Here is a 16,748-nt window from a genome sequence, read left to right on the forward strand (position 1 = left end):
CTTGCTTGTGAAAAATAAACGAAAGGGTAAATCCACTACTTTAATTGATGGTCTGCAGGGTTCTCTGAACAATGGGTGCTTTGACCTAGCAGTTTTCACATTCCAATCCTGTTGCCTGCCTCCCCCTAACAACTAAACAGAATTTACATCTCAATGCAATATACTGCTAGACGGGCTACTCTTGAGGATGGGTGAACCTAATTTGAGAATTGCTTGCTTGGCAGGTGGCCGGGTGACATGGGGAAGAGAGGAGTGGGAGGTCATAATGAGCATGTGGCAGCACTGAGGCTACACGGATAACTTGGGTTCGGATAAGGGCTTAATCCATCCATCGGCTACGATTAAACCAGATTTTCATGTATAGCTAGTTGATGGCCCCAGACCACCAAGATCCATTTTATATTCATCTCCGAAGTGTTTTTGAGTCGGGCTGCGAGTTGTTCGGCATGATGTCTGATGTTTCTCTCCCAGCACGTGGGGCGAGGGCCACTTTAGCGGGATGTTAACTCCCTCGCATGGTATACAGGAGGTCGTGGGTTCGATCCCGACCCTGCCACCTATATATTTGGAGTTTGCATATTCTCCCCGACGGTCCCGTGGATTTTTCTCTGGGTCCTCCGGTTATCCTCTCCACATTTAGAAACATGTGTTGATAGTGTTTGGCTGCTATAAATGTCCACATGATAAGCCACTTTATTGGGTTATCATTTGTTGCTTCTGAAAAAGAGCTATATAGCTCAGTGGGCCTTACCTGTTACAATAAAAAAAAATTAGTTTAGTTTATTACAACACAGCCACGAAAACCTAAGTAGTATCTAATTTTATATTTTACTTTATTTAGATTATTCCAACCTGACGACTCGAATATAATTTTATTATTATTAATGTGATGAACAAACTTGACAGGCAATGAAGTAGTGCTTGCCACAATGAACCACAATACCTTGCTGATCTGGTGTCATCCTCACAGCAGCGGCATTTGGCTAGCCATCGAACAAAGACGGTCGCCGCATTGAGCTCTCAGATGCGCTTCTGCGGCCGTCTGGAATGCTCTTCCTTCCGATATTAGGAAGCTACCAGAGCTATGCGCTTTTAAATCTAGATTTTAAACTCATTTATTCAGAACTGCTTTTTGTATTTAGTTTATTGCCCTTCCCCCGTGCCTCCGATTAGCTCGGTTGGTTCCATATTGTGCGTGAGAAGTTCAACATACATACATACGTACTCACATGCAGAAATTGAAAGCGATGACTTTGCACGGCCGCAGACCGGGACCAGCAGCGGCGGGCGTGGCTGCGAAAGGAGGTGCGTCACGCAGAGAAGGATCTGCGGAGCAACCCGTCGCTGTCTCGCTCGGGCTCCCGGCCAGCCTCCGCTCGCACCGCATCACCGTCGCGTACATGGGTGGGTGAGCGACAGAGCGAGAGCACCGCGTTTTATCCGCCGCGTTACACTTCTCAACCCCTTTGCCTCGCTCCCACGACGCATTAGGTCAGGGGGTTGGCAGGGTTTCTCACATTTCCACATTATCCAGCAGTGAGAATGGATGGGAGGGAGCAGGAGATATGGAGTTAAGATGGGATGAGGATATATGGTGCTATGCGTCTCTGAAGCGTTTCCGCAAGCAATGCAACTAAAAAGCTAAATTTATTTTTTATTTTACTAAGTAAGGCCCACTGAGATATAAAGCTTTTTTTCATAAGCGACCCGGCCAAAAATGAAAGCTCAAAGGAGTGACTTATCAAGTAGAAATGTATCGCAGCTAAATGCTCCAAACGCATGTTTCTAAATGTGGAGGGAAAAACCGGGGGACCCGGAGAAAAATCCACGCAACTTCGAGGAAAACTTGCAAACTCCAAATATACAGGCATCTGGGTCGGGGAAAAATCCCACGACCTCCTGCATACCAGGCGAGGTAGTTAACATCTCGCCACCGTGGTGCCCCAATGAGCTGAGTCCCACCTTCATCAGGGTAGGTCTGTTTTTTTTAATAGTTATTGAAAAGGTATCATTCCCCCCCTAGGGTCTCGCACCCTGCCTCGTAACATTACATGATCATATTCCAAGGTTTATGTCCTGTTGTTTTCCCTGTCTTTTAAAGCAAAAGGTGGGGGGGGGGGTGTTTCTCTTATCTCGGTAGGTGTTAAGGTGTAACCGGTATTTTTAAAACAGGACAAAAGTGTTGAGTGCATCTGACTTCACGGATCATCTTGTAATCTGGAGCCTACGGGGTTACGTGCATACATATTTCTGACTCGTATATTGAGGGTAGCGAGATGTGAACTACTTCGCCTGGTATACAAGAGGTCGTTGGTTCGATCCCGAATCCACGACCTCCTGCTGCCTGTATATTTGGACTGCATGTTCTTCCTGTGATTGCGTGGATTTTTCTCCGGGTCTTCCGGTTTTTCCCTCCACATTTAAAATCATCATTCATGCAGTCCAAATATAAATTTCCACATGAAGACGAGCCACTTTGTTGAGTTATCATTTACGATAGCCAGGTTGCTTCTGAAAAAAACCTATGTAGCTCAGTGGGCCTTCCCTGGTAAAAAAATATATCTCCACATATATATAAAAGGCAAAGTTGTGATTATGTGTGTCTGTTCAAAATGTTTAGCGTACTTCCCAACATGCAACAAACTTGAAATTTGCCATGTGGGTACTTTCCAGATTGTACACCATGCAAAAATTATAAAAATACACTTTTTTTTTGGGGGGGGGGGGGGGAGCTCAGTAATGTATATATTTTTTGCATGGCAAGTAAGCTGTGACGTCATATCTATCACGTGACCCGTGCATGTGGAAGCGTAACGCATTGTAGCGTAGCGGTTAGCGCTACGCTGCGCTACGAACCCGGCGACCCGAGTTCGATTCCCGCTGACGGCCACCACCGGTGACGATTATTTTAACCGCTCCTGGGCTTCCCCTAGGTCGACTCAGCCTCAAACGAGAAACTGCTGTGGTGTGTGAACATCGCCACTGGGGAGACAAAGGCGGCCAGGCGTGGTGGATCCAAGTTCCGGGCGAAGCCGGGTAGTACAGCTCGTATATGGCTTTGTTTTGCCACAGAGCCCCTCTCCTCCGCCGCGGTGCGGCAGTGCCTTGGCGTTGTCGTCGGGCTTCCCGTCGTATGCGGAGGCGCCGCGCGACGCGGGCCGCTCCTCGTCGCCCTCGCCGCTGCTGCTGGTGCACGGGCGCGACGCAGCGCGCTGGGCCGACCTGCGGCGTCACGCCGGATCCCAGCGTGGTGGGGGGGGCGCGTCCCTGCCCGGCTCCCAGCGCGCCCGCTCCCTACTGTCCTGCCCCTCCGCAGGCGAGTGCCCAGCTGCCTACCCCTGCCCCCACCCCCTGGGCCCCCCTTCCCCCTTGTCATCGTCAACCGTGATCAGTCCACTGCCGGATGAAGGCATTTCTAAGCTGTTTTGAAAGTTGTTAAATAATTAAAGTGAGAGACCATCTGAAGATGCTGTACAGGGCAATCATATAAACAGCACAACATTTCGATTTAAAGCTTTCGTGACTGCAGGGATGCATCTTCTTGGTTCTTTCAGTAAAGTCACGTAGAAGGGAAATAATAAAATAATAAAAATAAAACTATAAAATACAATTCTCACAAAGTCATTACCCACATGGGTAAATAATAAAAATAAAACATAATAAAATACAATTCTCACAAAACATAATAAAATACAATTCTCACAAAACATCATAAAATACAATTCTCACAAAACATCATAAAATACAATTCTCACAAACTGAGAATTGTATTTGATTATGTTTTATTTTTATTATTTTATTATTTCCCTTCTCAGTGACTTTACCGAAAGAACCAAGAAGATGAACAGCACAACATCTAAATAATAATGATTGATGCAGGTCATCACTAATGGGACTGTCATTGCAAAATAGAACTGTCATTGGAAATATTTATTTATCTTATTCCATCTTTGAGACCCAACATTTTTAGTTTTTTATGCAGTGGAAATAACTTTTTGTAGAGCGTATGGAAGAGAAGGTGAACAAAGAGTCCTGGCTTTACAATTCAAATCCATTAAAAATGTGGGTAATGATTATTCTTATTCTGGTTTTTTTACTTGGGCATCATATGTCAACCAACGAGCACTGTCATACAGATGTAAATAGTTGGTCCAAATTAGTTTGAGAGAGGATAATTGCTCATAACATCCCATGGTGTCGCACTTACTCAGATGATGGGGCATTCAGTTTCATGTGCGTGTCAAAACCATCACCTTATTCCGTGAATAAGCCATATTTAACATAAAATGAGAAATACTTCCGACATCATTACTGATTTATACATTTTGCCTGCGAGGTTGTCTAATGTGTGGAGCCACGCTCATATTGACATGACTTGAGCAGTAGTTCTGTGACATCGTGATCCGCGGGCCTAACCCATAGATGGCAGCTAAACAATCCTTTATTTACCGCACCGGTGACATCCGGCGAAGCGCCTTTTCTCCGTGCCGAGCCACCGCTGCCCGGAGAAAACCCCCACGTGAAGGAGAGAACAAAGACAAAGATTCTCATTCTTCTTGGTTCTTTCGGTAAAGTCACGTGACTTTACCGAAAGAACCAAGAACATGAATCCCTGCAGTCACGAAAGTTTTAAATCGAAATGAAACAAAGATTCTCATTATAGCCTTTACAGACTGTTGGGGCAAGTGCTGTTAGCGAGCACTTATGAAGGCCAGCACGGCACACAAGGCGGTGGGTGGCCAGCACCACGCCCGGCCGCCTTTGTCCCCCTAGTGGGGAAGTTTTTACACATCGCACTTCGTACTCCTTGGAGGCTGAATCAACCTAGGGGAGGCCCAGGACCGGTTCAGATAATTGTCGCCGGTGTTGGCTGTGAGCGGGAATCGAACTCGGGATAACCGCAACATTACCGCTCGCAGCAGCGAACGCAGCAGCCTGGAGAACACTCGCAGCAGCGAACGCGCACGGAAACCTCCTCGAAGGCTGCTGACGCTCCTGGCTGTGCCCCCCGTAAACGGCAGGCGCCGCCTCGGCCCCCGAGCGGCCGTACCGCGACGCTCGCGGCCGCACGTTCGCGGGCGGCGACGTCCTGGAGAAGCACGCCGAGTCGTTCACGACGGCCGAGCGACCGTTCACGCCGCGCATGCTCAGGTCGGACGCCAGCGCCGCGCTGCTGGCCCGCACGCGGCACTACGCGCCGCCCCGACGCCGAGCTCGCCAGCCGCCTCCCGGGAAGACGTTCGTGGAGAGGGACGTGCAGACGGACCCCGACAGGTGTGGGGGGGGCGGGGGTCATTGTGGCGCGTTCAGACGTTGGGTGGTTTTATGTTTTTAACGAGTTTTTTTTTTTACGGATTCCTTCTTGGATTGAAAGCGTTCTGTCCATCTGTCTATCCTTAACGGTGCGGCATTATAGTTCTCATATTCTTGGGTCTTTCGGTAAAGTCACGTAGATAGGTTCAAAGACAATAACAAAAAATAATAAAAAAAACTACGACGTTTCGATCGCAGCACAAGTCTTGTGTTGAGATGGAAACGTCGTAGTTTTTTGTTATTTTTTGTTATTTTCTTTGAACCTATCTACGTGACTTTACCGAAAGACCCAAGAGTATGAATTCCTGCAGTCACGAAAGCTTTAAGTCAAGATTGTAGTTCTCGTGATGATGGTTCAATACGAACCAGATTTGAGTGTAGAGTTGTGTTGCTGCTATTTGGGACTTTTCTCACCGAAAATTGCCCGAATTGATCGAAGTGTTGCCCAAAATATGGAGATGAAAGACCAGAGCAAAGACCATCGATGTTAAATTAGCTCATCAGATAGCTTAGTCTCTGCTTAGACTGTCTCTATGCCCTGGCAGTGGCTTTTGTACATATATTGTCTTGTATCTCTCTTATGCCTCCTGATGCCCTCTGTGCAGCGAGGATATGTACCAGACGGACGCCAATCATGCACGCTGGGTGCTGGAACAGGTGTGTTCACTTACCTGCTCCACTGCTCTGCTTCAGTAAAAAAAAACAAGACCATTCTTATTGTGTAAAGCAGGGGTGGGGAACGTCTGGCCCGCGGGCCGTATAAGGCCCACGAAATCATTTAGTCTGGCCCTGCCAAGGCAACCGCAGGCGGGACTCGAAATTCAATAAATCTAGGAGCAAACCTGGACAAGCAGTTGCAAGTAGCAACATCATCAATACCAGCTAACATCACACGCCTCGCCAAAGAGAAGCAGTTCCAGCCATCGCATTAGCGGTGAGTTAATTAAATGTTTGACCAAATATAACAGGCGAATGATGTTATAAATATCCAAATGGCCCTTGGCAGAGAAAAGGTTCCCCACCCCTGGTCTAAAGTAACTATGCCACATGCGGAAGGGCTTGGGCTACCTTTGCATAGCTGTCTCATATGCATTTTTTCATTATTAATTGTTCACCAATTACAAAATCACCCAGAATGCACCCATTCTTGTCAAGCTAAGCAGGCTTGAGTGTGGAAAGTGCTTAGATTGGTAAGCGTTGCGCACTCCAGGCTGTCATCAGTGGCTAAGGAGCTACTCTGTGGTGGTCAGCAGAGGGCAGTGTAGCAAAATTAATCTCTGTATTGTACTTCTATGCTCCCCAACCTTCACCAACCCACACCTACCAGCGCACTGTTGTATGACCCTAACGACCCGTATGGAATGGAGAAGAACCCTTTTCCATCGGTATATTGACAAAGGTCTCTACATCCATCAATCCAATGCCTTTAAGTTCATCATTGTTTACCTTCTGCTTTCATTCTCCAACACGAGAAGGGTTGCACTGCTCTGTGGAAAAATGCTGCGCCCTGCTGTGTGGACGCGACGTGACGTGAAGGGATCTCAGAAGTAGTTTCGTGGTATCCACTTCCATGGACGACACTGAAGGGTTGCACTGCCGTCTGGCTGGAAAGGCGCTGCACACCGCTGTGCGGCACCAGAGGTCTCGTGAAGGAGTCTCTGAAGTAGCTCTGTGGTGTCCGCTTCCACGGGCTGTTCTCCAGCGCTAAGTTTTGCACCGCCCTGCGATAGGATACTCCGTCCCGTGACGCGACACCGATAGCATAATCTGGATAAAACATTTGGGAGGAAATCGGCAAAAAATTATGATTTGTGGTCTCGTGTTTGGCGACTCCAGGCAAGGTACACCGAGGGGCTAGAAGCCCCCGTGCGGGCACGGGACTGGTTCCAAGCCACAAGTCTTGCGCCGGGGTAAGTTTCCAGGTGCTGGCATTTGCGTGCTTGGCACAACGAACGATACTGCCGCACGATTTTATCGGTGGAAGCGATTGTGGAAAACACTGAGCCAAGCGCTGCGGTAGGTGTCGCGATTGGAAATGTGTGCGCATTCTACGATGTTTTTTGTTTTTAAAAATTTTACGCCGAATATATTTGTGGCATTCTTCATCGTCGCCAGTCAACAGTGGATTGACAAAGGTCCCTACGTTGTTGTTATTTTTTTAAACGTATATAATGTCCGTGGAAGCTCCCGATCGGCGCGTCGACACCATTCTTAGGAGGGGTGAAGTAGGATCCGCTGCCCCAACCACGTGGGGACCCCGCGTGAGGGGAGGGGGAGTGGTTATTATTTGAAATTACTGAATTATTTGATAACGTTCACTAGAGAACATGTTCAACTGCTTGCTAATTGATCACATTGTTTATTATCTTTATTTTAAACCTGGCAGCAACCCATTAAAGCTTTCTTTAGCTCGGAGGCCTGGGACTTAATAAAAAAAAATTGGAAACTTAGATTAGAAGACTGGTGAAATTGGAATAAAATAATGGCAATAACAACATTCAGCAAGTTATTGTTAAATATAAATTGCTTAATTAATAGCTAAGCACCATACATGAGTGTACTGCGATAGTGGTGTGTTTTATTTGTTGTCTGCAATGTTTTTGTTTACACGCGTGTTTTACCCTATTATTTTTTTCCCCCCCACCACCATATTTCTATGGTTGTCCCTTGCAAACGAAACTTGTCTCCGCTTGTTCTTATACAGCACTCTCTCGCCAAGGAGCTGCGCGAGCTGGCCAGGAGGTGGCAAGCGTAGAGCGCTAGCCCTCGTACGTGTGGGGGGTTTCTCAGTGTTCTCCAGTTTCCCGCTGCGCGAAGCCCCAAACCGCTCTTTCACGGAATTGGCCAGAGATCGTAAATTCGGGAACCTCCTGAAAAAAAAAGTCTTGAATCTTCGCAATGGTTTCCTGGCTAAACAGTTGACGTAAAAACAATTGGCATTCTAAAATAATTGGCATTTATAAGGGAAATGACCCATCTCAAAGGGCTGCCACCCACCGGCTTCTAAATATAAATATTTTGTCGTTGGTTTTAGGCCCAAGTCAGCTGCAGCGGAGAGGGCACGTTTACAGTAAGTGGTGTCTCGTGCATTTGGTACATTCCTTTGTGTGCTTGAGTCAGGCTGACTTGCGTAGCGGGGACTGGGGGGGGATAGTGGGGAGGAGAGTATTAGTGTCTGCACACACAGGAGGGCTTCTCTTTAAAGTGAACTCGCTCCCCTGTGGATGCCCGGCACTCAAGTGGAGTCACATCTGTTGGTGCGCAGCACTTACATGTGGCGCGAGATGCATTGCAGCTGTGTTGCGACTCCATTGTGGGCGGTGATGGAATCAGCATGGTGGCTCTTACATCCAGCAGTGGACAGAGCATGGCTCCACAATGCCTTACACGCACCTGACTATATATATGCCTTGCCCTGCCAGTATACAAATTTACTCATGGTGTTGAAAATTTTCAAAAATATCTGTAAAAAAACTGATCATATTTTGCTACTGGCAAAGGAGGTTCAAATGGTGTAAATGCTTACCCCGAACTCTCATACTCTGATGGTACATTGTCTTTGAGTTGTGCGCCTTTTGCGTCATCTGGTCCAACACCATGTGAGACTAGGCTCTAAGAAAAGCTGTCTCGGGTGTGGACCAACCAATTTCAAGGACAGTGCATACATTATCAGAGTTGTGTTTTTTGTTTTCATTCCGACCGCAGGTATTGCGGTCAATGCAAACATGAGTTCTTGTAAAAAAGGTGTCAGTTTTGTTGCCAGATAAAAGGGAAAAAAACAATTATAATATCTGTCTTGATTGTGCCTTTCTGCTCATAGCACATTGCTAATTGACTAACAAGGCTTAGAAAATAGAGTATTAAATCAGTGTTGTTGAATTGATCTGTGTGTACACTTAATCTATGTACACTTACCATGTTGTTCTTACCCACAGAGAAGAAGAGCTGAAATACTTGCAGTTTATTGGACAGGTCACCGATGACATCTTGGCAATGGGATTGTTCTCAAATTCGTAAGAAAGCAATCCAGTCATTTACATGAGCCTCATACACACTTTCACTTTGTAGTCATTTGTTGCTGGGAATGGTGGCATACAATTGTGGACCAAAATATATAAGGCAGGGGTTGGTAGAAACACGTGGCTTTGTGAAACTCCCACACATGCTGGGCCGCAAGGTGGCCAGAGGCTGGTAGTACAGCAAGTGGGTCCATTAACCTACCCACCCCTGTGGACCAATGAGATGTTATCCCCTCGTATGTGTGGGTTTTCTCCGCCTGTTTCCGTTTCGTTCCGCATGCAAAACCTCCTTAAATAGGTATAGCCAGACACCCAAATGCAAGAGGAGCCTTCTGTAATTTTTTTTTATTGAGAGTCAGTGTGGCTGTCCTGAATAAATGAATTACATTATTATAGTTTTCATTGTAACTACTGTAATATTGTAAAATGTGAATGCCGGTTTATTCACGTAAAACATTCTGGTAGTAGCAAACAGGTCAACCTGTGAATTATATATTAAACTGGTATTATCACCAAAATATGCTGCTTTGATTATAATTTAGCATTTCTTTTCGTCGTAAATGACACTGCAACTTAAGTAAAAAATAATTCATTGTTGCCTTATTTTTAAACCATCTATTAGTAGTCACGTGCATTGTCCTTTGTGCAATGAAAGGTACACCGCTATTTTCAACCATTCGATATAGCAGCCAATTTCACAGCCAACAAAAGCAATGAGCCTATAATTAATCCGTTCACCTGGAAAACGTCCTTATTCAAGGCACACCGTGTATTTTCCTAATTGTGTAGAGACTGCCAAATCCACCGTATGCGTGTTTTAAATATTGCCCCATCGTGATGCTGCCGTGCTGTAATGCTAAGCGCGCTAGACCCGTATTCTAGAGGTCATCGGGGTCGATCTCCCGGCACGGCAGTTGAAATAACGAGCAAGTTTCTTAAACCCGCCGCCACCCCCAGCCACTGGTCCACCCAGCAATATGAGTAGAGACACCGCAGACGATCGGCAGGTTGCGTGTGGGTGGGATAAAGTGTTGGGTACTCTCACCCTCTTTCAAGACGTCTGGCCAGCGTGAAAGAGTAGACACAAATACTCCCCGTCGTTGGTGTCTAGAACTCACTCGAGTGGAGGCTCTTATCGCAGCAGTGACGTGAGCATGACATTTCAGGGTTGCGTCAGTACCACTTGTACAAGTTGTGTTTGACGAACACACCTAGTAAAGGTAATGAAAGCAAACAAATGTAATTGTCTTCTGTAAATCATCTCGGGGTGGACGGATATCTTTGCTCCATCCGTTTCATTTCTTTGTCACATGACGGCACACTCGTTGCACCATCTGCTGCCTGACCTCCTTGGCCCCCCCCCCCCCCCGTCAGGGGATGCTCTCTGAGACTCGGTGTTTCTTCTCAAGGGATCAGTCTCTGAATCTATCTTTGAGTTTGCCCCGAGACGTCGGGGGACGGCTTCGCGTTTGTAAGAGTATTCGAGACTGACTGCCTTGTTTAAGTCTGCGCAGGGCTGTCCCCCCTCCCCGCGACGCTCGTTACACGTGGCCAGCGTTTGTCAACATTCTTTTTTTTGTTGTTCTTTATTTGCTCCCGCAGGGTCCTCGTAAGAGTGTTTGAGAGACACGTGGAGAAAAACAGACACCGTCTTGAAGAAGTGAGCTTTGCGCGCGAGAGCTTTCAAGGCTGGGCTGGGGGATCGTCGCTGATACATCTGGAAAGGCGGCATGGAGGGGGGGGGCGAGTGGGGGGGGAGATGAGTGTTTTCGTCTTGTTTCTGCACATGCGTGCGATGGTTCCCTAATCCGTGGCAGTGTGTGGTGGGCCAAATTGAATAGGTTTTGTGAGTAGACCGTAGCAGAGGATTACTGTGAAGTCACGTGCTCTATGACTCGGGTGACTGACTGCAGGCGTGACAAATCGCCAGGTTCTACCATGACCTACCACCCGTAGAGTTCAGTGGTCACAGCGTTAATCCAGGTTAAAAGTGTTCCTGGAGCGTCTCGCATTGAGGCATGCGTTTCCGCTGAAAGTATGTATATGGAAACAAATATATCCAGAGCTCTGGTCGGTCTCCACGTAAAAATAGAAGTGTTTTAGTCCCATTAGCATGTTGTCCTTCGAGACCAATGGGATCTAGCAGCATGTATTTAAACACGCAAACTCTGAACTGCTTTTTCACCCTCCGGGACTCGTCAGCAAAGTCATGCTTGTTCAACGAATGCTGCTGGGTTACCAGATGTTATTGGCAAAAGCACTCCATCTGCACAATGTTGACCTGCTGTACGCAACATATATATTTTATTTTTTATGTTGAGACACGGAACAATGTTCTGCTACATATGGCATAGTGCTCCACAATGACCCTTAATTAGTTTATACGTGGAAACTATGCTTTATGAGCTCCCCTGTGATTTAGTGCGACCCGCTCCTGAATGGGTGCTCTAAATTCACCGTTATTTTGTGCGCATCTGTTGGAACGTACCACTGACATTATAGGGGTGTTTTGATGGCTCCTCGGACCCAGCGACATTTGTCGCTTATCTGGCTGCACGATAGGTGAAGAGAGGTTAAATATAATGCCATTGCCATTCGCCAAATGTTCCATTGTGTGGGGGGGGGGGGCGGTGATGGGGGGGTTATTATTTTTTTCCAGAGCCCACGCATAATGTGCGGTCATTAGGTTAACATGAATTACATCTAAAGCCATCAATAAATAAATGATTTAATCGAATATGCCACACCACACCTAATGCAAGCGTTCTGGAAAAAAAGCAGATTCGTTTAGCTAATGGGGGGTGGTGGGGTGGGGGAGAGTTCTTGTTAATCCCCGAGATTAGATCTGTTTGCGTGTCGCTTTGGCTGTGTACAACTGCTGCTTTGCTCATAAGCAATCGCTTGTGCTGTGTCGTCTAAGCAGTCGGCCGTCTGTCTGCAGCAGCAGCAGCAGCAACAACAACAGGCTCAAAACAAGCATCAGCGTTTTAACTGGACGAATTGAATGCACGTGCATCCTGTTATTGCCCGCTGCCAAAATATCACGTAGCTGTCGGAGGCAAAATTTGGCTTTCTCCTCGCCCTCGTGGCTTTTGGGGTCTATCCTGCGAGAGTCCCGATTGTTTAACGTCGCTTAATAATGGGCCGTGTAACGGCTCGGTTTTTCTCCAGGTAAAGTTTTTTTTAAAGAAAACATTTACAATTTGTAGTTTACACTTATTTTGTACCTAATGATATTTGTGCCTGGTGACAATTGTGTTAGCCAAGAGACAATTCCACAAAGAGTGACATTCCTGCAATGCCAATATTTTATGTCAATTTCACCAGTGTCTTGGGACCAATTTCCTTTCTGCCAACACTTGAATTAATCCTCAGGCATCCTTGTTAGCAAGCTTTTCTCAATGGGTTCATACCTGGTTTAAAATAAATAATTATTAATCATTTAAGCAATTACCAACCATTTATGGTCTTAGTGAATTTTACAATAAAAACGTTTGCGGTAATGTAGTAATAACGGTAATGCGTGTTCATGCAACCCGTTTTCGCGATAACGAGGTTCTTCCATTGGGGAAAACGCACCATTGTGACGCGGAGCCATGCACCGTTGTAACGCAGTTTCTGAGCGGTCGACCATGAACTGCTTTGCGCGCGGCTGAGCGGTATGGAAATTCTGGGTATGCCCGCGGAATGATGCGGTACGCGGCGGCGTACCCTCATCTTACTTCTTTGTCAGTCCATCTTTACCGTGTGTGCGTAATATCGTATCTTGCCAAATATTATCGTGACATTTATTTATCGTGGGGAAATCGTTCTCGCTTAATGTGTTTTTTTTGGCTAGCGCGGCACTTTTCAGAAATGCGTCTACCGCGTTAAACGTGGCGGGACTGTATGTTCAGCCCTTTGACAATCCTCGATTGGATGAAGGCCTTCGCAATTGTTTGTGAGCATTGTTTTATCAGATCTTAACGACGCTGGTCAGTGCCTGTCGGTGAAGGGGCGGGGGGGGGGGCGGTGTACTGAACCAGTTCAGATATCACTGAAGTTAGCTGGGAATCAAACTCGGGTTGCCGGGTTCATAGCACAGTGTGATAGCCACTGCACCACCGCTCACTCCACCCCACGTGTGTGACTGCTAGGAATGTTTATAATCCATAAAATTCCCACCAAGTCACCGGATTATCAGGAGAGTCGTGTGTTGGGACACCTAATAAGTTCCTAATAGATGGATGCCTCTGCTCTCTCTTGAGGCCTCTGCCGTCTCTTGAGTCTTCTGCTAAAGAGAGAGCAGGTCTTGGCTTACCCCCTCCATCCTGTCCGATCTTTAGCTTTCTTAATCATTTTACTGTACAGAACTGATCCAAGTTGTCAAGCTGGCACCGTTTTCTTCCTTTTTGCATCTTGCCAACAAACATCCTTACTTGCAGAACTTCCTTCATGGCACTTTCACCTCTTTAGAATGTGTCCAATCCACATTTAGCATTTTCTGAGACTCCTCTCCTCCTGAACTGGCTCTAGAATCTCCTCCAAGTTTCTGCTGGATAAAACACTACGCTGCATACGAGGGTTTTCACTCACCTCTTCAACGCTCTGCTCGTTCATCTTGGCAGCAGCATTCTTCTCTTGCTCAATTCCGCTTTCCGTGGCAATCGTGGCGCTAATCTCCTTCGAGCATCTGCCATCTTTTGTCAGAATACTTCCCAAATATTAGGATTAGTGACTTCTCCTCGTTGATATTTTTGCAAGCTGTTACATTTTGCACAGCCGGTAGTAATGTTGACTGATCACGACGACGACGCCGCCGCCGCCGCTAATGAATGCAATTCCGTTATGCAGACCAAGATGCGCCACATGCTGGAGGTGCTGAAGAGCGATCTCGGGATGGAGAAGTCGCGGGAGTGGGGCAACTCCCCGCCGCGGGACTGGAGGCCCGACGGATCGGACGGTCCGCTCGCCCGCTCTCGCGATTCGCTCCGCCGCGACGGCGATGATTTCGACGACGGCGGCACTTCACCTACGCGCCCTGCTCAGGAGCGCCGCACGAGAGACGGACACGGCCAGCACGACCGCTCGCGCCGCCCCGTCGACCGCTGGAACGGCGCGGGCGCCGAGGCCTCGCCGGGACACGTGCCCGGGAGCTCCGGCGACGGGAGAGGGGGGCGGCACCGGCCTTCGCCGACCGCCTCCGATGTCCTGCACGGCCACGGGGACGCGTCGCTGGAATTGTCTGGGAAGCACGGTGACCCGGGCACACGTGAACAAGAACTAGGAGATTTCAATATTGATGTAAGTTGCTAAATAATGTTTAATTGTATATTTATAAAAAAAAGATGCGTTTCGTAGTTTACTTTGAATTTAATGGAGAACTGATTTGATGATGCATGTATACCTATGCTTCCTATTATGCCAAACAGTATATATATTTTTAGTAAAACATTTTAAACGGAGTTTCTTGCATTTGTATATACAAAGACAATACAAAGATCCTCCGTATAGTCTTAACAGACTTGGGGAAAGTGCTGTTAGCGAGCACCTATGAAGCTTGCCACGGCACACAAGGGGGTGGGTGGCCAACACCACACCTGCCCCCCTTTGTCTCCCCAGTGGCGATGTTTACACACCTCATTAGGTACTCATTTGAGGCTGAGTCGACCTAGGGGAGGCCCAGGACCAGTTTAAATATTCACCACTGTTAATGTTTCGTGAGCGGGAATGCAACTTGGGTCGCAGAATGTTTGAAAATATACACATATGCTCGTCTGCAAGTAAATTTACAATGTTAAACTGTGCAAGTCGGTGTACCTATTTGAGAATTGAACAATGGTCCTATGGCTAAACTGGCCCTCGGGTATATCCACTACCGGTCCAGGGCCGCCAATGCAGATGAGCACCGACCCATGGGAATTTGTACAGGGGAGACGCGCCGAGTCTCGACACGTTGACATGTTTGAGGGTTACTGCGGTACTCGGCGGCCGTGGTCCGAGCATTGACCGATGTTCGCGTAATGATTAAGCGATTGCCTTGTCACCCTCGGCCAGGCTGCCCTGGATGATTCATCGCCGCTTCTCACAGACGATGGACTGGATGACCTCCTGGCAAAGTATCGACATCGGCGCGACTTGAAGTACGACCGTTTCGGCGGCTTGCAACGCGAAGACGAGCAAGCGAGCCCCCAGCGCACCGGCGCCTCCAGCCCAGCTGAAGACACGGGGAAGTTTCCGGTGACGGGCGAGTCGAACCGCGAGCGAGAGGATGGTGGCGATCCAGAACCCGTCGGTGCCACGGAGAACAAAATCGAGGAGCGAGGCTCTGGTTTAAGGCGCCGGAGCCGCCAGCACGCTGGTGCCTCCAGCCCGGCTGAAGACACGGCGACGGTTCCGGTAACGGACGAACGAGAGGATGGTAACGATCCAGAACCGGTCACCGGCACGGAGAACAAAGTCGAGGGGCGAGACGGCGCCGGCGAGATTTGTCCAGATGCCGCCGATGTCGCCGTTGCCGCCGTTGATGACGACGACGACTTCTTTGGCGGAGCGCAGACCGTCCACGCCGGCTCTGGGCTCAAGCTCGGCAGGACCATGGTGACCCAGGACATTGAGAAGTTGCAGAAGGTCATAACGAGTGTGCTGCATATCGGGGATGAGGAGACTAATGGTCAGTGTTCTGCCGACGAAGAAGCAGGGCTGGGCGATGAGGAGGAAGGCGATCCAGAGCGGGGAAGCAGCGACAAAGAAGGGGGAATGTCTCCTGCGCAAAGCGAGAAGGACGATGCAGAGGCACGAGATGAAGGCGAGGGCAACGACGATTTTTGACGAGTAGATCAACCCTGCAGCAATAGCCCCTTGCACTGATGTTTCGTTTCTTCCAAAGGTTAAACCTTACGTTGCAATTTTATCGTTCACAAAAAAAGTTCAAACTGAGGTTACACTGCGTGCAGTTCGTTGTGTTTTTCGCTAATGCATAGAATAATTTTAAAGCTAAAAGATTTGTATCCACTATATCCACGAATATACTGTTAACTTGACTGATATATTGTGTGATGCTTTACAAATTGTATATTTTTAGATGGACAGTATTAATGGAATAAAATAAAAACGTCTTGTGAAAGACATTTGATCTTTATTGCAATTTGTTTTGTCATTTCATCATCCCGAGGTTGCGTTTTGAAATGCACCGATCGGTTTGTGTTTTTAACGTGTTTGTAAAATGTACTTGGTGCCGGAACCTGTAGCCTGGGTTTGAAGCCGGCTCTTTCGTGCTGGCATCGTCTGCAGTTGAACATTTCCCAGGGGCATCTCGCAGGTCACCTCACCTGAAGAAGCCACTTGGTGAGGACCTATTCTCCACCCCTGACCAAACTCGGCTTGACACGAGCACCTGGCCAGTTTTCTCTGCCCACTACAGTAATTCTGTTTTTT

At 47.7% G+C, this 16,748-nt stretch overlaps 2 protein-coding genes across 5 annotated transcripts in view; both read left to right on the forward strand.

Annotated features, from left to right (window-relative positions):
* LOC144723625 (uncharacterized) overlaps positions 1 to 3,566 on the forward strand; it is a 31,105-nt gene extending 27,539 nt beyond the window's left edge. For 2 of the 4 annotated variants that reach the window (XM_078602504.1, XM_078602505.1), the window contains 2 exons: positions 1,268 to 1,404; positions 3,073 to 3,566. In XM_078602504.1, the coding sequence (XP_078458630.1) occupies positions 1,268 to 1,404; positions 3,073 to 3,429 (494 nt within the window). In that variant the 3' untranslated portion in view covers positions 3,430 to 3,566. The remainder of the gene's footprint in view (positions 1 to 1,267; positions 1,405 to 3,072) is intronic. The other 2 variants (XM_078602503.1, XM_078602502.1) reach the window with 1 other exon arrangement.
* Positions 3,567 to 5,043: 1,477 nt separating this feature from the next.
* LOC144723624 (uncharacterized) lies at positions 5,044 to 16,452 on the forward strand. Its single transcript, XM_078602501.1, has 8 exons — positions 5,044 to 5,274; positions 5,919 to 5,970; positions 7,150 to 7,223; positions 8,348 to 8,383; positions 9,249 to 9,326; positions 10,935 to 10,992; positions 14,166 to 14,615; positions 15,369 to 16,452. Exons 1-8 carry the CDS (start codon positions 5,144 to 5,146, stop codon positions 16,140 to 16,142), a joined length of 1,653 nt encoding a protein of 550 aa, XP_078458627.1. The 5' UTR covers positions 5,044 to 5,143; the 3' UTR covers positions 16,143 to 16,452.
* Positions 16,453 to 16,748: the final 296 nt, after the last annotated feature.

The sequence above is a fragment of the Lampetra planeri genome, chromosome 18 (assembly GCF_965212315.1).
Source record: "Lampetra planeri chromosome 18, kcLamPlan1.2.h2, whole genome shotgun sequence".
In the NCBI taxonomy this organism is placed as follows: Eukaryota; Metazoa; Chordata; class Hyperoartia; order Petromyzontiformes; family Petromyzontidae; genus Lampetra; species Lampetra planeri.